This window comes from Ahaetulla prasina, chromosome 6 (genome assembly GCF_028640845.1).
Source record: "Ahaetulla prasina isolate Xishuangbanna chromosome 6, ASM2864084v1, whole genome shotgun sequence".
Taxonomy (NCBI): domain Eukaryota; kingdom Metazoa; phylum Chordata; class Lepidosauria; order Squamata; family Colubridae; genus Ahaetulla; species Ahaetulla prasina.
This window is the reverse complement of record NC_080544.1, coordinates 17,324,848-17,346,174: the sequence shown is the minus strand read 5'-3', so window position 1 is coordinate 17,346,174 and position 21,327 is coordinate 17,324,848. Positions and strand designations below refer to the sequence as shown.

At 42.4% G+C, this 21,327-nt stretch overlaps 1 protein-coding gene across 29 annotated transcripts in view; it reads right to left on the bottom strand.

Annotated features, from left to right (window-relative positions):
- Positions 1-21,327, bottom strand: part of SORBS1 (sorbin and SH3 domain containing 1) — a 160,178-nt gene that overhangs the window by 16,920 nt on the left and 121,931 nt on the right. For 26 of the 29 annotated variants that reach the window (XM_058188979.1, XM_058188971.1, XM_058188960.1 and 23 more), the window contains 5 exons: positions 21,209-21,304; positions 10,309-10,358; positions 9,080-9,237; positions 4,772-4,860; positions 1,008-1,175 (listed from right to left, as the gene is read on the bottom strand). In XM_058188979.1, coding sequence (XP_058044962.1) covers positions 1,008-1,175; positions 4,772-4,860; positions 9,080-9,237; positions 10,309-10,358; positions 21,209-21,304 — 561 coding nt within the window. The remainder of the gene's footprint in view (positions 1-1,007; positions 1,176-4,771; positions 4,861-9,079; positions 9,238-10,308; positions 10,359-21,208; positions 21,305-21,327) is intronic. The other 3 variants (XM_058188955.1, XM_058188983.1, XM_058188984.1) reach the window with 1 other exon arrangement.

Below are 21,327 nucleotides of genomic sequence, written 5' to 3'. Positions count from 1 at the left end.
AATAAAGACAGGGATTTCACATAACTTTCTCCCCCAATAAAAATATATTTTTATGTAAAGCATGGCCGTTTTGTCAGCCTCACTTCCAGAGAAGACAAGTTTATCTGTTCTCTTAACACCATGATGGCGAACCTGTGGCATGCGGAGCCATATCACACAAGCATTGCTCTGGCTCAGCTCCAGTGTGCATGCACACGGGATTTTCGGGCCTTCTGGTCCCACTGGAAATTGGGAAACAGGCCGTTTCCAGCCTCCAGAGGGCCTCGAAGGGGATTCTCGCCCTCCCCAGGCTCCTAGAAAGACTCTGGAGCCTGAGGATGGTGAAAAACAGGCCTACTGGGCCCACCTTGCCATCACGTGCCAAAAACGGGGGGAGCGTGCGCGCATGCTCAAGGGCGGGGCACATTGAATAATGGGTGTGGGCATGCGTGCGCACGACACCCCCCCCCCGCACTCCCCCCACTTTTGGTACATGATGGCAAAAAGGTTAGCCATCACTGTCTTAACCTATGACTCCTTGCAGACTCAGTTCTTTCTTTTTGCCTTTTTAAAAGAAGATCATGTATTTTGCCTGACCCTCAAGATTCTTAACAACAGAAACGACAGAAAGAATAAATGTTTAGGAGTGCACAATGCATAACCAAACTGCATGATCAGGAGCCACAAGACAACTAGACGTCTAAGCAGATGGCAAAGATAAAAGGGAGAAGGAAGCATTCTATACAAGTGCAAAAGATGAAGCAAATGTTTGCCGATTCACCGTAAAAGCAACTGCTGTTTTAAAAGAGGCATGCATCACAGTTGTGCACAAGTATTCCTTACTTAGCAGACATGCATTAAAACGCGCAAGTTTTCTGCAGGATTATGTACAACAAGGTCAAAGCAGGTTCGAAGCGGAAATAAAACCAGCACTTGGGACGAGCTAACGTTGGCCAAAAAAAGCAGAATGCTATGAAAAGCAAACCATGAATTGGGTCAAGCAGCAGAGTGAGGCAACCACAACAGACCTCTGCCCCAGATTTCCTTTTGATTGTATCGTCTCTAATTAGAAGATCCCCAAAGCGCTCATTAGTGATAAACTGATGGTGCGTAGGGATGACCCCCGTGTGCCGTCTGGCTGCAATATCAGCCTCCTCTTGCTCACGTTTAAGCCGTCTCTGGTCCTCTAAAAGTTTCTGCCATAAAATTGCATAAAATGGGCAGTAAATCATCCAATTTACAGCAATTTAATATCGGCAAATATATATATATATATTTGGAAAACAAAATAAAGAGCATACGATCTCTCCAATTACAGCCCCAAAGCAAGCTTAGAGAAACGATTATTACATACTATAGGTTAAACTAGATTGAAATAATCAAAAGAAGAATAGTTGGGATGTTTGTAGAAGATGGGTCTAGTTCACCAACTATTTCCATTATCATCCTCTTTCTTTTCCTTCCTTCCTTCCTTCCTTCCTTCCTTCCTTCCTTCCTTCCTTCCTTCCTTCCTTCCTTCCTTCCTTCCTTCCTTTCTGAGTCACACAGAAGATTCACTGCTTACGTAGCCAAACCATCACTACCCACAAGAAACTTAACACTCAACACTGTCAAACTATTTACTAAATCTGCACTACTATTAATCTTCTCATCGTTCCCATCACCCATCTCCTTCCACTTATGACTGTATGACTGTAACTTTGTTGCTTGTATCCTTATATTGATATTGTTTTCTGATTGCTTATTTGTACCCTATGACTATCATTAATTGTTGTACCTTATGATTCTTGATGAAGGTATCTTTTCTTTTATGTACACTGAGAGCATATGCACCAAGACAAATTCCTTGTGTGTCCAATCACACTTGGCCAATAAAAAATTCAATTCAATTCAATTCAATTCAATTCAATTCTATTCTATTCTATTCTATTCTTACAGAAGTATCATTTTTAAAAAATCAAGCTCTCAAAATATAGTCCACTGAGGAAGTTCAAGAGGGCAACAAACTGGCAAAGGGAAAGCTGGGTACCAGTCTCCATGGCAAGGATTTTATCTCCATGGCCAAACAGCCAGTCTTCCTTTCAATTTCTCAACTACAAAGAAATTGAGTCAGAACAAAATCCCTACAGAGAGGAGTGGCAGCCTTCAAAAATCTGGATGGTTGTTTACCAGAAAAAAATCCCCACTACTATTGCCGCTGCCATTGAAATTACTGTCATGTTACCGCAACATTCTCCCAAACAATGCTGTGTAATAATCATGGTCTATATCAGGGTGTTAAACTAGATTTCATTGAGGGCCACATCAAGGTTGCGTTTGAGCTCGGGGGTGGGTGGGTGAGGTGGGTGTGGCCAGGGAGGGCATGGCCAGATCGATGTCATGCCTGTCGGGGTGCCTGTGGCGGCCCAAGTGCTCTGCCAGCGAAAACGGGCTCCCGAGCTCCGCTTTCTGCTATCACGGCTCGCGAGCCTGTTTTCGCTGGCAGAAGCACCGCGGACTGGTCCTTCGCTGTTTCCAGGGCAGCCCCAAGAGCCAGATCTAAGTACCCTGTGGGCCGGATCCGGCCCCCCAGGCCTTGAGTTTGACACCCCTGGTCTATAATAACTGCGTAATTCAAGGTTAATTGTTGTTTTTGGTCTGGAAACACATTTGAAAACTTCAGAGCAAGAAGTTACCTAGATACAAAATGAGATATAGCTATAAATACCCACTTATCAGAAACCAAGCTACCTTCCCAGAGGGAATTCTGTAGAATCCCATCGTGTTCCTTCAACTCAAGATGATGCTGAAGGCTGGTGTTTTGCTTTGTAAGTAGCACATAATCTTCCTATGCCACTTTTTAAAAAAAACAACACTTATATTTGAAAGCTCAGGGAGCCTGCTGGATCTCAAGGGGCACAAATGCTACTCATGGGCACCACCACAGGATAATGAAAGCGAAGACTGAATTCCAAGATTGTCGTCTTGGAATTCAGCATCACCTATTCGAGAGGAGGAAAAAGTGTGTTTGTTTGTTTGTTTGTTTGTTTGTTTGTTTGTTTAAAAAATGACATTCTCTAAGATTAAAGTATGAAAACAGAATTGGATTAACAGGCTTAAAAATTTCCTTCTCAAGTTCAGGGGACATTAAAGAAGCTTTTGCAATTCTCCTTTTGTAATAGCTATTTTTGTGCCTGTTTCCCAGAAAGATTAGATTGGGCACAAATTTGCTTTAAGTCAATCAATCAATCACATAACGACAACAGGATTGGCTTGCCATCTTTTAACAGGCTGGTTTATAGATTTTCACAGAGAAGTAAGGATTAAGGCACAAAGACCAATTTCTAAAGGTAAAAGTATTGAACAAATCCAATTTTACTTTACAGATTCCTGCTGCTCCCCGTCTGTAATTTTATGATCAACGCATCGTAACCATTTTTGTTCTGCTCCATCCCCTACCTGGGTCAAGTGACCCTCTTTCTCCCCACAATGAGTGATGGGGCTTCCTGTTCTCCATTGCTTGAAACTCTGGAGGGAGGGGAATAAGTTGCTCTGAATAGCAGAGGGGACTTTTGCAAGAGAAGGAAATGAAGCGGGCTGGCTGGATTCTGCAACGCTCTTGCAGATACACAGCCACTACTGAATGATGCCCCCAGATTTTCTTCCATTTAAATCTAAAGCAGACACAGGCAATCGCTCCGAACTATGCTGACATAAAAATGATGAAACGTGCACTTTCATACTTGCATCTCAGGTATGGGATGCAAGTATGTAAGTCGCGGATTTCATTTTGTGACATCAGCTTATTTTGTCGCTCCCCCCTTCTTCCCCCTATTGCAGATACCTATGGTTAGAGCCGAACTATGGTCATCACAGTTGCTTCAAGAGGCCATCCTTCATGCAATTCTAGCTTTCTTACATAAAGCAACAGAAAAACGTGAGGACGTGTACGATCGATGAGCATGGCAACCAACCTGGGAAGGACAACCATTCCAAAACTTTGCTGGACTAGTTAAGTCTCACTAGAGCACTGCACATCAGAACAACTAGACACAAGAACAGTTTTTTTCCCCGAATGCCATCACTCTGCTAAACAAATAATTCCCTCAACACTGTCAAACTATTTACTAAATCTGCACTATTAATCTTCTCATTTTTCCCATCACCCATCTCCTTCCACTTATGACTGTATGACTGTAACTTTGTTGCTTGTATCCTTACGATTTATATTGATATTGTTTCCTGATTGTTTGTCTGTACCTTATGACTATCATTAACTGTTGTACCCTATGATTCTTGATGAACATATCTTTTATGTACAGTGATAGCATATGCACCAAGACAAATTCCTTGTGTATCCAATCACACTTGGCCAATAAAATTCTATTCTATTCTATTCTATTCTGTTCTGTTCTGTTCTGTTCTGTTCTGTTCTGTTCTGTTTTGTTCTATTCTATTCTATTCTATTCTATTCTATTCTATTCTATTCTCTGAATGCCTTACTTTGAGGCTGATCCTTGTAGGCTTACTTCTAAGTGAACAATATTGCACTCAATTTTGTCTCGGTTACCAATGACAGCCAAACCTTGTGATGAAACTCAGCTGTTTTCTCTAGCCCTCCGTCTTTTAGCATTAGTGCTTAATCGCAAACCCTTTCAGGTGCTGCTGTTGATTTATTTACAAATCTATCCCAATCTTGCACTCCCAGGGCAATTAATAAATGTCAACTCAGAAGTTTTGCATCAAATATTGTTCCTCTTTTCATCCACTGTATTGATTTTGGTGAAAATATTATCCGTAACAGGAAGATTACCTCTTTATCACTGCTGCGCTTTTGGAACATTTCTTCAGGACTCTCTATATAATCGAGTGTTGCAAAATGTCTTGGTGATTCTGAATCTACTTTAAAACAACACAATGTCAGTAAAATAAATGTATGAAAAGAATCAAGGAGAGAAAAAAAAGAAACCTTTTTTTGGATCAATTAATTTAGAATAATATCTTACTTTGCTAAACAATAAGCAAACAAACTACTGTGGGAACAAATTGAAAGAAGAATGTTTAAGACCATCAAAAGAAACAATTTTCGTTCAGCAATTATCATTTAATGTTGCTGAGGAAGGGTGCTTAATTGCATGCAATAATACTGACACATATACACACACCCACACATGTATAGATAGATGTATGGATGAACATAAAACAGATACTTCACAAGAATTGAAAAAACTGTTCCTAGACGTTGGGTTTATTAATTTCGTTCCTTAGAGATGCAAATTACAAGGATTTTAAGCTGGTTTCCATAAATAAATCACCTTCTAAATGATGGCATTTGGGACAAACTGCTTTGATGTTGATTAGAAGGATAGCAGAAATGATTTCTCAGTAGCTGAGCCAAGTCCTGAAATGTAAGCAGGACAGGACATACAAGGAAAAGAACGAACACAGTAGAGGGGATTAAAAAAAAAAACCAGGAAAGGAAAAAGAGGTAGAAATGGTAAAGTACATCCAAATACCACACCCAGAGTAGGTCCTGAGTTTCTTTGGAGGAGGCGCGGGGATTTCTTGCTCATGTTGGGAGTTGTATTTAGAAACAAAAGGAAAATTACCAAACATGTTTGAGTGTCCAAAACAAAAAAAAACAGAGCAGTTTAGCTGAGTTTCAAGATTCAGAAAGTGGCTCGTCTTAGGACGATATCCCAACAGAAAAGACATTTTTGGGAGCTGAGATTTTCTTTAGCACTTGCCCACATCTTCCTGCTTGACTGAGGGGCTAGTCTGGATCTCACAACTGGACAATGATGGATCTCTTGGGCATAGCTGAGGAAACTGCACTGCTCAGCCTTTTTCTAGCTAAAGAAAAATAGGCTCACAAGGCATTTCTAGGAAGTTGGTATTGGACAATTTCCTTTGGCAGACTTTTCCTAATGTCTCTTGTTGCACCCTAATATTGCTACAAGATTGGGATGAGGGAACAGCCAAATTGGCAATATCCTTTTGTGCCAATTCTGTTTAAAAAAAAACAACGCAAGTATTGAAGGGTTAATATCATAAATGCACAAATAAGAGAAAGTATGCTTGGAGATCTATTCCAAAGTCTTCTTGTTAGATTAGATTCAGGGGTGAAATGCTACCAGTTCGCACTGGTTCGGGCGAACCGGTAGTAAAAAAAAACAGCTACCAGTTCATCCAAACCGGTATTTCTGACAATCAACTGTGCGGCGCGATTTATATTCACTAAAAAGCAGGAAATCCTGCTTTCTAGTGAATCTAAATTGCGCGGCACAGCTGTTGCCCCCCCCCGCTGTTCTACTTACACTCAAAAGGCTCCTTTTTCCATGTGCAGTGTATGTTTGGTGCGCTCTGCGCATGCATAGCATGTGTTTGGCACGCACCACGCATGCGCGGGCAGCAAACTGGTGCAACCCGCAGAGGATTTCACCACTGACTAGATTCCCTTCTTTTTTTCAGTCATCCTCAAACTGGGATGCAATTCCTTTCACACTACAAAATCAAACATCTTCCAAAAGGAGTCTACGTTGATTGACTTGACGTGTGATTTTAATACAGCTTGATAAAGGTTCTTCCCCTTCTTTTGGATGTTTGTGGCTTACTTTCAGCACAATTTTTTTCTTGCTATTAATTAATAAACGGTAGAGGTTTTCACAGCTTTCTATTTTCCCATTAGTGAAACATGACCACAAAATAGGTGGAATAGTAAAGCTTTGAACTTGAAAGAAAGGATTTGAGAGTGTAGACATTTCCCTCTTACTAGGTGCAAACCTCTTTCTGTAAACTTCATTAAGTGGAATGCGTCCTAAAACAGCTCCAATTTTATGAGCATTCTGATCTTATGAATAGTTAATCGGTAATCAACTATTATTTCAACAATAGTTGAAACAACAAGCATTTGTTATAACTCTAAGCCATTTAGAATCCATGAAATGGGTGGCAATAGAATAAACGTACAATTTTTTAAAAACACAATTTGTTCCTGTAATTAAAAAAAAAACCTCCTAAATTTCATGTTATTTTTAGTCAAAGAATAATGAATTTTATCTTCATTTTGAATTTTGACTTCTAAGACATTAACTACAGTATCTCACTCAATTATGTGATCTATAATCTGCTAAGCATCCCTGACAGCTTCTCATCCAACTAGCTTATAAAATACAGAAGAGCAGAAGGCCAGGGACAAATTTTGTGATGTTCCACTTGCTTCTTCTGTAGAACTAGGTGAGAAGTAATGGAGGAGAATTCCAGAATAAGAACCCTGCACCAACTCTGCACCTACTTAATTGTCTTGCTATCCAAGACAGAATGAAGTAGCTTGTTAACAATTAATGGCATGGGAATTTTGTCAAATGCTTTGCTAAAGCAAACCCCTCAATGCCTCAAATTGTCCCATAAAGTTATTCATTTAAAGATGAATAAAATTGGCTTGGCAAAAATTATTTTGACAAACCAATTACCAACATCTGGTAATATTGACATTGTTTCCAAGGTGCTTACAGGTCAGTCACTTTAGGATCTGCTCTAAAATGTCCCCAGTCTGCAGTTCCCAAATTCTCTTCTTCCTCCTCTTCGAAATGGAGGTTACATAGCTGTCCTAATGTCACCCAGCACTTTATATAATCTTGTGAATGTATCTGATAAACTTTATAAAGGTTTGGCAAACCATGAAGATGTTCTTTCAATACTCTGGATCAGTGGTGAAATCCAATTTTTTTTACTACCGGTTCTGTGGGACTGGCTTGGTGGGCGTGGTGTGGCTTAGTGGGCGTGGCAGGGGAAGGATACTGCAAAATCCCCATTCCCTCCCTACTCCTGGGGGAAGGATATTGCAAAATCTCCATTCCCACCCCACTCTGGGGCCAGCCAGAGGTGGTATTTGCCGGTTCTCCAAACTGCTCAAAATTTCTGCTACCGGTTTCTCCAGAACCTGTCAGAACCTGCTGGATTCCACCCCTGCTCTGGATGAATTATTCTGGACGTGGAGATTTAACCTCATACATTTGGATTTCTGAACAGAGGCTATTTTTAAAAAAAAACAAAACACAGAATGCAATTCCTCTTCCAGTTCCATTGCTTCTTGTCCTTCTGAAGAAACTGAATTTTTGGTTGCTATATTTCCAATCACAGAAGTCTCAAAGACAAATGCTGTGGCACCAAACCAAGGAGGAGAGACGATTTAATGAACACCCTCTAAGTTAAGGACAATGTGATCATGATAGCACTAGCATTTAGACTTATATACCACTTTACAGTGCTTCACAGCCCTCTCTAAGCGGTTTACAGAGTCAGCCTCTTGCCCCCAACAATTTGGGTCCTTATTTTGTATATATATACTTTATTGAACTTTTTTACATTAAAAGCATAGAAAAAAAGGAAAAAGAAAAGCTTATATCATTTAACAGCTATTTGTGGTGTTTTTCATCTAACAATAATCAGTGCAATAATGGCAAACATTAAATTATACATATTTATGTTCTTATTTTATCTATTGATTATACTTAGTAACTAAATATTCCTATCTCCTTTCCATCCATCCATACCACTGTTCCCATATACTATAAAATACTGATGTCTCTTTATCCTTCAGACTCGGAGTTAGTTTGTCCATTTCTGCGCAATTCATAATCTTTTGTATAATAAGTCTCTCTGTGGGCACACATGGCTGTTTCCAACATTGAGCGAAGGCCATCCTAGCAGCAGTTAATATATGTAGTATTAAATATTTTATACTCTTCACGTATTTTTTTAAAAAAATCTCCAATAAAAAAGGTCCTTATTTTACCAACCTCGGAAGGACAGAAGGCTGAGTCAACCTTGAGCCAACCTTGAGATTGGAACTGTCAAATTGCAGCAGTCAGCAGAAGTCGCCTGCAGTGCTGCAATCTACACTGCACCACCAAGGCTCATGATCACAATATTAAGGGTTCATACGACAAAGAGCCAAAGAACTGTGATCTCACCACCCTTTCTTTTATGCAAGCTGCTCTTGGATGCAAAAACATTCAGGCTTTTCTTCGAATTATGACACGTGGAACCTTGGTTTCAGTGCAAACACCATGTTACGCATTTACTCTTTACAGTTTGATCACCACAATGTCCACTTTACCTTTTGTGGAGGCTGAACTGGATGGACGCTTCAAGCCACTCAACCCTTGCAATGGGATATCTCCTCCTTCCAAAACACTTTTATAAATCTGCCTCTCATTTCCCAGCCCAGTGGAATGTCCAAATTCTGTTTCCAACTCTCTTTTTACAGGATGGTAGCTGGTATATAAGAGAGAAGACATATTTTCTCAGGAACTAACAGCAAATTATTAAAACAAAACATCTAGACCGGAGATGGCAAACCTACGGCATGTGTGCCAGAAGTGGCACGCAGATCCATCTCTACGGGCACGTGAGCCGTCGCCCGTTGCTCTTCCGGGTTCCGGTGCACCAGCCAAAAGTGAGAGCGCCAAAAAGTGGAAGAGCAGCTGCCCGGTGCTGGTTCGCGTACCGGGCAGCTTCTCTTCCGGTTTCCAGTGCATGCATGCGCACAGGTCAGCTGGTGCTGACCAGCTGGTGCACCTGCATGAACCGGAAACCAGAAGATCATCTTCCTGGTGGGCGCATGCGCACCGGGGCGGCTGCACATACACAGTCGCACACGCGCTCCCGTTTGGTGCCGAAAATAGAATAGAATAGAATAGAATTTTATTGGCCAAGTGTGATTGGACACACAAGGAATTTGTCTTGGTGCATATGCTCTCAGTGTACATAAAAGAAAAGATACGTTCATCAAGGTACAACATTTACAACACAATTGATGGTCAATATATCAATATAAATCATAAGGATTGCCAGCAACAAGTTATAGTCATACAGTCATAAGTGGAAAGAGATTGGTGATGGGAACTATGAAGCGATTAATAGTAGTGCAGATTCAGTAAATAGTCTGACAGTGTTGAGGGAATTATTTGTTTAGCAGAGTGATGGCCTTCGGGAAAAAACTGTTCTTGTGTCTAGTTGTTCTGGTATGCAGTGCTCTATAGCGTCGTTTTGAGGGTAGGAGTTGAAACAGTTTATGTCCAGGATGCGAGGGATCTGCAAATATTTTCACGGCCCTCTTCTTGATTCGTGCAGTATACAGGTCCTCAATGGGAGGATTCTCCTTTTCTGATCTAGACACACACTGTCAATATTCTGGTACCCCAAGAGAACTGCTAAAGGCACCTCATACGTCAGATTAATTTCAGGAATTACATAAAAATATGCAATCCATGGCAAGCCTTTTATGAAGCCTATGATTTGGTTCCCCACAAGAAAGAAAAAATGAGTCGGTATTTCGAAACTTACGGAGACAAATCCTCGGAAAGGGTTTCCAGTGGAGGGGAGCTTGCTGCGTTCTGCAAGAATCCACATAAAGAAGCCGTTACCAAAGGACACTTTACATTAAAGCAGACGACAAAATATTATTCACCTCCAGATTTTTTTACTATTATTATCAGGTCTTAATGCCGGATTGTGAAATAGCTAATAATCTGGATCTCCCCCATTAGAGAAAATTCGTACAATCCATACTGTAGATATAAGGCTTACTCTTTTGCCTGTAAATGTTTCGGTAAAACCCTAAAGATAAATAAAACAAATTGTTGTTTATGCCGGTGGTTCTCAATATCTGGACCCCTGGGGACCCCAATGTCATCATAGAGTTTCCATGAAAGCTTGAAATAATGTTCTGATTTTTTGCAGTAAAATCTGAATGAACAAATGAGTAAACAAAAGGCAAGACGGAATGGGAAACAGAACAAGATCTTAGTTTTTGATGCTTGTTTTGTTAAAACCTGGCTGTTTTTAACCAATTGCCTCAATTAAAAACAATCAAGAGGTATAAATCCTCTACGACAGTAGCCATCTGATGACAAACAGCTGTGTTTGATGTTTCTGCACACACTGAGAACATGCAAGTGAATGACGTTGAATGGCAAAGAGAAAGGCTGTGACATTTCTTGCTATCGCATAGACCGCCAGAGACCACGGGGTAGAGAAAGCCAAGTCAGTCACTGTCAGCGTGAGCGAGTGTTTGGACCGATTTTGTAATTGTCTTCAAGTTCTGCTAACCATTTGGTTATCATTTATTAAGGTCAGGGGTGTCACACTGGATTTCTTCGAGGACCAGATTAGCGCTGTAGTTCTCCTTCACAGGCTGGGGGGGGGGGATACAGGACAGATACCTCCTGCAGCCAAAACGTCTCATTTTCGGCATCCTGCAGTACTCTGTTGGCCAAAAACGAACCGTGAGGCCTCCACGTGGCCCGTTTTTGGCCGGCAGAGTGCTGGAAGCCAGGGAGGCCGAAAATGGGCCGCGGGGAACCCACACGCAGCCCATTTTGGCTGGCAGAGGCACCGCGGGCTGGTCCTTTGTTATTTCCAGGCCTACCCCGTGGGCCAGATTTAAGCACCCCCGATTAAGGTGGTTTCTCAATATTGCTGCAGCGGATTACATGACAGCGCACTTCGGCTTAGCCTCAGGATGGATTGCTGGCTGAATTTGAAACGTAAAGGGACCGACGTTGATGAGGGTACATCATGTTCAAAGCATAGTGAGGCTTCCAGTCGTTTTAAAAAGTATCTCTGTTATAGCTAGGAACATCTGTCAACTGGCTTCACATGTACGGGTCAGGAGGACAAGCAACTATCACAATGCATGTTGTGTTATGAGGTACTCTCCAACGGGTCTATGATGACTCGACATTGTTAGCTTGGGGCAGCCAGCAGGGGGCAGCCTTCCTGCCACCGCCAAATCACCTCTGCCAAGTCGGTGCCACCATTTCTTCGCAGGACATCACAACACAGGAAAGTCACTGCAGGGATAACTTGCTACGGGCTCCGAATAGAGAACCGGACGAGCGAGCGGGGTGAGCGGGCTGTTAAGAGGGCAATGGCGCTGGGTGGGGAGCCAGGTGGAAGGGCAAGTGGGTGGCTGCCCTGCTCTACAAAGTGCTGCAAGGTTTCTTTCTTTAAAGTGCCTACAAGCCTGAGGCCTTTAAAAAAAACACAAAAAACTCTACAAGGTTGTTTTTTTTAAAGTCACAGGGTTCTGCCAGGTTTTTTTCTGAAATTCCGAGCCTCTACAACAGGGGTGTCAAACTCGGTTTCATTGAGGGCTGCATCAGAATTGTTTAACCTCGGGGGGGGGGGGGCATGGCTGGGGGGCATGGCCAGCTCAGCATCACTCCTGTCAGGGGCGCCTGTGGTGGCCTGAGTGCTCTGCTGGCAAAAATGGGCTCCCGATTTGGCCTCCTGCAACCCTCTGCCAGTGAAAACAGAGTTCCGGAGGGTCGTCCCTGGCCGTCCCGAGCTCTGTTTTCGCTGGCAGAGGCACCGCGGGCTGGTCCATCGTTGTTTCCAGGGCAGCCCTGCGAGCCCGATCTAAGAACCCCACGGACTGTATCCGGCCCCTGGGCCTTGAGTTTGACACTCCTGCTCTACAAAGTTTTTTAAAGCCAATCAGGCATTTTTAAAGAAGACTTGAAGAGCCTTAGCACTTTAGAAAAGAAAAACCTTGCAGAGCCATAGGGCTTAAAAAAAAAAACACCCTTGTAGAGAGGCACAGCCAAAGGCTCGGAGGCAACAGCAGGGGGTGTCAAAATAGGAAGCCCCCGCCTGCCGCTGACTCCCCGTGCTCCACCCCATCTTCCGCTGCAGCTGAACTGCCAGTTCGGAGCCAAGCGAATCTACTGCTGATGCCCTCTGACAGCCCGCTCACCCGCTCACTCATTTGGCTTTCTATTCGGTGCCCACAGCGAGTTATCCCCGCAGCGACTTTCTGGTGTTGTGATGTCCTGCGAAGCAATGGCGGCACCAAGTTAGCAGAGGCAACTTGGCAATACCATGTAGGTTGGCCCCTGCTGGCTGCCCCAAGCTAGCGGCATTGATTCCTCCCATTCCGCTGTCCAACAAGGCTATGAAACCGTCAAAATTGTGAAGCCGTCTAGACACAAAACATAAGGCACATGCCCCAAAGAACTTTGATTTTTTTCCCCCAAAAGCAGGGAACCTGCGCTTTGGGAAAGTAAACTAAAATGGTAAGAAAAGATTGCAACTGGTTGTAATGAACAAAATGCAGTGAGGGCCTCATTTGAAGTTTCTCAACTGATAGCAAAACTCAGAAAGATCTAAGCACCCTGTGGGCCGGATCTGCCCGCCCCCCCTCCGCCAGCCCTGAGTTTGACGCCCCTGATCTAAACCATCTAGATCAGGGGCACTGTTACCAACTGCCCACCAAGCACAATTTAAGGCTATATTTATTGATTCATCTGATTTTTTTTTCTACCTACAATCAGGAAACTCTCAGCATGTTACAATCCAAATAAAATACCTTGATGCTGACCTTAATTCTCTACACAGCCTAGGGTCACATTATCCTTAGGACTCTCTCCCTTTTCAAAAACAAACCCAGCAGGAAAGGCCCTTCATAAATCCTCTGCCAGCTGTCAATCTCTAGGGCTTATGGATATATCATTTACCCATCTTAAAAAATAAAAACAGAGGACATATGGATATATCATTGGTTCAGGTTTTCTTAGGCCTCACAGCCGGGAGAACTTGACTTGACCTTTTTCAGTGCTACATGACAGACATGATTTATAGTACCCATAGTTTTGATTTCCCTGAGTTAGGTTTCTATTCCGCTGAACTTTCCCTGCTTTCCCTGAGCTAGGTTTCTATTCAGGTAAAATGTATGATTTCCTGAAAAACACGTGGTATTTTGCTAATACGTATACTCTAAACGCTCGCTGATTGGTAGTATTAACTTTCTATATGCTAATTCCCTCCTTGCTGTAGTTACCCCTCCCTGCTAAAACTGCATAATAAAAGAGACTGTTGCGATCTAAGGGGGATCTTTTTACAACCCTTTTCTTCGTGCTCTCTCATCTTGAAAAACTCCTGGTGTGGTGTCTTTTATTTGGCTTCTTTCGTCCTTGCGAGGACCCCCTCAAATTGTCTCAGCGAGGGCTGAGACCCGTTCCTGCGGGAACCCAGGACAACATCAACAGGGAACCTTGGACTACAAATAAGTGTTGCAGACCAACAGCAACATCTGGGGGCTCGTCCTATCCTGTTGTGTTGTCCAGAGGCGCGATCGTTGTCTAGCGGTGCGTCACCTTCACCCTCATTGCTTACCCGTCCGGACGCGACATGTGCACACGTAAGTAATGGGCTCCTCGAACTCGAAAGTCTCATCATTGATAGGTATGAGCTTTACTCTCTGGTGAAGAAGGCTAATTGTTTGCAAAAAGTTAATGGCACCACTGTCTATCCTCTTTCTAAGAAATCTCTTACCTCTTTTCTAGTCTCCTACTGTCTCTGTAGCTGCCTCTGCTCCCCCAGCAGACACAGCTCTTTCTCCTGCAGCGTCTCCCCCTCCGCCGGAGGATACAGACACGGCTGCAGGCACTCTTTCTGCCTTGGTTGCCTTTTCTGCTCTTTCTCTAAGAACTGAACCCCCGATATCGGCTTACCCTTTAAACCTCAATCCAGCAGGAGGGGGACAGCCGATACACGAGAACATCAATGTACGGGTGCTTAAAAATTTAAAAGACGCTGTACTTCCTACGGCATTCACTTTCCGTTCCTTCAGTTCCTATGCCTGCTCATTCCTTTCCCTCCTCCTCCCTTTCCCCCCACTCTGAACCTTCAAAGCATACTGAGCTAGAAATTAAATCTGTGCTTGCTATCCCTTCAGCCCCTTGCTTTCAACTCTCAAAGCATATTGAACCAGAAGTTAAACCTATACCTGTTTCTTCCATCCCTGCTTTGAAAGCTGCCTCCTTTCCCCTGCCTGCCTCCCTTCCCCCAGAGCACCCCTCTCTTTCCCCCATGGGTGCGATCGCTCACATTAACCAGCAATTGATTTGGTTTAATTGCTTCTCTATATCTGGAAACAATCTGGAAAAGAATTTGCTCACAGTGACTATATGGGAAAAATTGGGAACCTTTTTCCATGAAAGTCCAAGAGCCCCTGCAAAAATTTTGTCCATCTGGCACATGATCTTTGAATGCCTCATTTTACTTGCAGACGTCACTTAAACAGTTTGTCCGGACCTCTGCCTTATCAAAAATGACTTAAAAGGATCCACAATCACAGTCATGATTTAAACTGCTGAGTTTTTTCAGACAAGTTCCCCAGGTCTGTAAATGTTGTTTGATGATGTGTGTGCTTGTGTATGTATGTATGTGATCATTTTCAGACCTGCATAAGAATTGTAGAGATAATTGTGATGCTTGACTTGCATGGAATGTGTGTATGTGCAAAACTCATTGAGAAGGTGTGCAATTTCTGTGTTGTCTTTTGGATTTGCAAGAAATGTATGCATGTGTGAGAAATTGTCTCTGCATGTGTGTGTGTGCATGTGTGTGTGTCTTTATGTGTATCTGTCTGCATAAATTCCGTATGCAAGCAGCCAGGTACTTTCGGAAAAATAAAAAAATGTATTTTTCCTTTTGCAAGCAAGTGAGTTACTTTTGGACATTTTTTTTTCTCTTCATATGCATGAGAGTGTCTTTTCAGTGAGTTACTTTTAACTTTTTTTTTCTGCCCTCTGGCTTATCTTAACTACTCCCCCCTTCGTTCCTTGCTGTGCCAGGAAAAAGGGTGGGCTACGGGGGGAAAACCATTCACCCCCACTCCATTTTTTTTTCTCTCTTCTTTCTTGTCTGAGAAGGGAGGGACAATTAGGCTCTCTGGAAGCATTGCTTTTGCAAAGAGCTATGTAAAAACTATGCAGATATATTTTCTTTTCCACCCTGAAAACAATTTTGATTTTAATTTTCAACCCTGAAAACACTTTTGATTTTACCTTTTAACCATGAAAACAATTTTGATTTTAATTTTTAATCATGCATACAATTTTGATTTTGCTTTTAATTTTTATTTTTTATCTTTTCTGGAACTTTTTGAGGTTTAACCTGCCTGATTAAACCTATACCTTTATAAATGTTTTCAAAGCACTGAGTTGACTAAAAATGTTTCATTTAGCTTTGTATTTTTGCAGCTGTTAACATACATAATAAGAGTTGGAGGGGACCCTTGGAGGTCTTCTAGTCCAACCCCCTGCCCAGGCAGGAAACCCTACAGCATTTCAGACACATGGCTATCTTCTTATGTATGGATGCATTTTTTTTAAGCGTAAATCTGTTTTTTGGAAAATGCACTCAGGTTTTCCACATAAACAGACTCACCCTAAAGCTTCCACCATGTTTTTCTTTTTTGAATCTGACTCAGTGTGCCCCTTATTTGCTGTTTGTATTGTTTCTTTTTCTTTTTTAGCAGCACAATATGTGCCCTGTTTTAGGAACTATTTCAGAGGTGAGTTAGAAAGTTACAGGATGTGATAAGTTGGAAGGTTACAGAATGTGAAGAGAGAGTTAAGAGGAGGAAGTTAGAAAAGTATGAGTAAAGTAAGACAGATGGTGAAGAATGTGGTTTGTTTTTGGAAGTTTTTGATAGCATGGATTTGTTAGTGACCAACTTCCACACATGAATAAAAAGGGTGGGAGTTGGGTTTTTATTGATTGATTGTCTTTTTCTCTGTCTTCCACATAGTACCTTTCAACCTCATCTTAGACAGTCTATATGTTACTCAAATAGTAAAAACTATTTTTCAATCTTACTTGTCCCCTTCTCTTGACAAACGTACACATCCCTATTTTGTTACACATATACGTAGCTATCAACCTTTTCCTGGTTTTCTCCAGGAAGGGAACAATGTAGCAGACGCTGCGGCCTCTGCCTCCTCTCTTTTGACACTTTCTCCTGTCTCTCCTTGGGACAGTCACTCCTATTTTCATCAAAACAAAAAGGCGCTCATACTTCCTGCACAATATACTTATCCAAAGAAAGGCTGGGACTTGACACTGGAGGGTGGACTATAATATACACTACTCTATCAACTGCAGATTGAAAGATAGAGAAAAAGAGCGTTCTCAATCCCACACGTGGTATCAGGGAATGTTTAATCTCTCTCCCTGGTTGACCACCCTCCTCTCTGCCCTAGTTGGTCCTCTGATTTTGTTGCTCCTTGCATGTACAATTGGCCCATGTGTTATGGGGAGAGTTCTAGCATTCTTGAAACAACGACTAAACAGTATTGGAGATGATGTCCTCTTGCTAAGGAACACTGTTGAAAATGAATATAAACAACCTCTTTTAGAATTAGCCTCTGAGACTGATGAAGACTCTGAATCGAACCATTCCTTTGAAAGCGTACTGGCTCCTCATGGCTCTCCCGGAGGGGACCCACTGGGGATGTCATAGCTTTAGAAGAATATTACTCATATTAAAAAATAAAACAGAGGACATATGGATATATCATTTACCCATCTTAAAAAATAAAAACAGAGGACATATGGATATATCATTGGTTCAGGTTTTCTTAGGCCTCACAGCCGTGAGAACTTGACTTAACCTTTTCAGTGCTACATGACAGACATGATTTATAGTACCCATAGTTTTGATTTCCCTGAGTTAGGTTTCTATTCCGCTGAACTTTCCCTGCTTTCCCTGAGCTAGGTTTCTATTCAGGTAAAATGTATGATTTCCTGAAAAACACGTGGTATTTTGCTAATACGTATACTCTAAACGCTCGCTGATTGGTAGTATTAACTTTCTATATGCTAATTCCCTCCTTGCTGTAGTTACCCCTCCCTGCTAAAACTGCATAATAAAAGAGACTGTTGCGATCTAAGGGGGATCTTTTTACAACCCTTTTCTTCGTGCTCTCTCATCTTGAAAAACTCCTGGTGTGGTGTCTTTTATTTGGCTTCTTTCGTCCTTGCGAGGACCCCCTCAAATTGTCTCAGCGAGGGCTGAGACCCGTTCCTGCGGGAACCCAGGACAACATCAACAGGGAACCTTGGACTACAAATCAACAGCAACAAGGGCTGGAGAAATTCTCCTTAGGGTGCTGTGCTACCTCTCCTCCCCCAATTTAAGATGTCAAAAATGAATCTCTATTGCTAAGCTTTTAATGGTTAATTGTTCAATGTTAATCAGTATAATTATACTAATAATGTTTCTATTGCTGACCGTCTGTTCTTAATTTAGAGTAATGTTTTATATTCTGCATCATTTACCGTTAGAATCTGCTTTAAATGTTTAAAAGTAAAGGTTCCCCTCACACATATGTGCTAGTTGTTCCTGACTCTAGGGGGCGGTGCTCATCTCCGTTTCAAAGCTGAAGAGCCAGCACTGTCTGACAACATCTCTGTAGTCATGTGGCCGGCATGACTCAATGCCAAAGGCACACGGAACGCTGTTACCTTCCCACCAAAGGTGGTCTCTATTTTTCTACTTGCATTTTTTATGTGCTTTTGAACTGCTAGGTTGGCAGAAGCTGGGACAAGTAATGGGAGCTCACCCTGTTACGCGGTACTAGGGATTCGAACCGCTGGACTGCTGACCTTTCAATCAACAAGCTCAGCGTCTTAGCCACTGTGCCACTGTGCCCCTCTTAAATGTTTACACAAAACAAAAAGACAAGGATAAATTCACTTTTTTGTGGTCAGCTATTTTTTAAAAAAACAAAAACATTTAAAATTAATCAAAATATATAGAGTTTCGGTTTTAAAACTAAATTGAACTTCTACAAGCTGGAAATAAAAACAACTTGGCAATATTATCTCTCTATATTTGTCTAGCAGTGTATAAAAAACAAAATAGCTTCTGAGATGCTGATTAAGGGAAAGACTGATTGGAAAAAAGTAAACATGCATTTAAAAGGCACTATTTTTACAGGATCAGCAGAATGGTCTTATTACACTTACACGCACAAAAGTTACGAATGAATAAGCAAGTAACAGATTTCTATTCAAAGGGTTTCTGAATGGCTGGGGTTCATTGTGGCATATATTACATTCAGAAAGTAAAGGAAAATCAGCTTCAAATAATGGACACAGAAGCCCGAGTCTTCTGATAGCTCATTACAGCCCTTCCATCAGTCCTTTGTCTCATGTGAAAATGGAAAGATTCAATGGAGCACAGGAGGTGGTGAGAAATGGTAAGATTTCCCTTCAACGGACAACAGATTATCCCAACTGCCGAAGTGGAGCATACAATCGGCAGTGCCAGTCATCTTGCAGATTTTGTAGGTTTTCCTCATTAGAACAAATGAAGAGGCAAGAAGGCAGTTCAGATTGGAGGCAGGAAGGTTTCCATGTCACGGACATTGTCCGGAAGCAGTCATCCCTCTAGCAAATTTAAAATGTCTTGTATTCAGACACTGTTGAAAGCAAAGTAGGGATCCTTAACAGTAGTGTGTTCCACTTACCTTTGCCACCAGTTTGGGACTGTGAGCGCATGGCACTTCTGCGCATGCGCGGAGTATGCCTGATGATATCCGGGCAGGTGGGTGGAGCCTTCTGCCGCCCCTACTACCAGTTCGCCCAAATCGGGGCGAACTGGTAGAAACCCACCACTGATCCTTAACCTTATTATTTCCTTGGACTGGCTTTGATTTCTCTTACAGCAGAGAAATGTTCAATGCATATATTTATTTATTTATTTATTTATTTTATTAAATTTCTATACCGCCCTTCTCCCGAAGGACTCAGGGAGGTGTACAGCCAGAATAAAAACACAGAATATATATAATTAAAAGAATTTAAAATGAACTATTACTATACGGCCAATAATTAAAACATTTAAAAATTTAAAATATTATTAAAACCCCAATTTAAAATCAACTATTTATGCCAGTCCTGCTTGAATGAATAAATATGTTTTAAGCTCACGACGAAAGGTCCGAAGATCAGGCAGTTGACGTAAGCCTTCAGAGAACTGGGTTTCCTTATTCTTAAAATCAGAGCTTCTGCAGTCCTGCTGAATTTTACTTCTATCTGCTTTGAGCCTTCCTGTTGTGTCTTGCCCGCTCTCACAGCAGCCGGGGCCTTCTTATCTGCTCCCGAACACGGAGGAATGTATGCCTCCCGGCCCCAGTCCTGGCTCCATGCCCAGACAAGCTGAAGAGGAGGGGGCACCTCCCGGTCCCAGCCCTGGCTCCATGCCCAGACAAGCTGAAGAGGAGGGGGCACCTCCCGGTCCCAGCCCTGGCTCCATGCCCAGGCAAACGGAGCAGCTAGACCCCTCCCCCTCCTCCACAGCATGTGAGCCTGAGGAAAGTTTATTTCCAACAGCTGCTGATTGGAGTGACCCTCGCATCAGAAGACTGGATAGGCGGAGGCAACAGAAGGAAGGGAGGGGCAGGCCTTAATGAGTGCTGAGTCATGGAGCCACACCCCATGGCCTATATAAAGGATCTGCTTTCTGACAGTCTCTGAGTCAGGCAAAGTCGAACTTATCTTGCTGAAGTCACTTTCTGGTCTCCTGCCTGCTCTGAGGACTTTGCTAGGACTTTGGGCAGAGCTGCAGAGGCAAGCCTGATTCGGATTTCCCTGACCCGGCCGTCAGCAGAGGAGTGGGACACGACACTTCCTCTGCCTCATGTTGCCCTATTCCCTGGTTGTTCATAGCAACCACCAAACAGGAAAACAAAATGGCAAGGAAAAAAGAGAATGTAAAGTATGAGCTGGACATAGTTTAGGATTGTATCTGAGCCTGACTACTACATGCTACTAGTTTATACTGATTACGGTAACTGCGGAATGGTTAGCATACTATTGCTTATAACAGTGGTAGTCAACCTGGTCCCTACCGCCCACTAGTGGGCATTCCAGCTTTCATGGTGGGCGGTAGGGGTTTTGTCCAATACTGAAGCACTTTCCTTTTTTTAAATTTAATTGACTTTTTAAAAAATTTTCATAGCATTATTTAAAAACATTTTCATAAAATTCCCCGTGACAATTTAAATTCCTGAAAGTATACTATTTGTATCACCCGCGCATAAGTTTAGCTCACGTTACGAAAGTGAAACTAAATGGCGCTACAGTGTGACCGCAAACAAAAGAGCCTCGTCCCAGAATAGCTCGCGCATCTCTCCTCACACCACCCAGACAAGCAGAGCTGGTAGCCGGCACCCCCCCCAAACCCAATCCACGATGCGCGAGAGGCATGTGCAGACGACGATATACGGCGCATTACTGTGGAACCAGTGGGCAGTTAGAAAATTTCACTACAAACAGAGATACAAAAGTGGGCGGTGGGTATAAAAAGGTTGACTACCCCTGGCTTATAAGAACAGGCGATATCCAGCAACATCTCCACGAGAAAGTTTAGAAAACAAGCAGCGCAAGGTACCTTCAGTTGCTCTGGGGCTTTATAAAGTTTCTCCATTTTGTCTATCTCTGCATCTAATTCAGTATGATAGAGGCAGTGGTTTTTTCCTGGATCAACCTGGTTAAAAAAGGAAAAGGAAG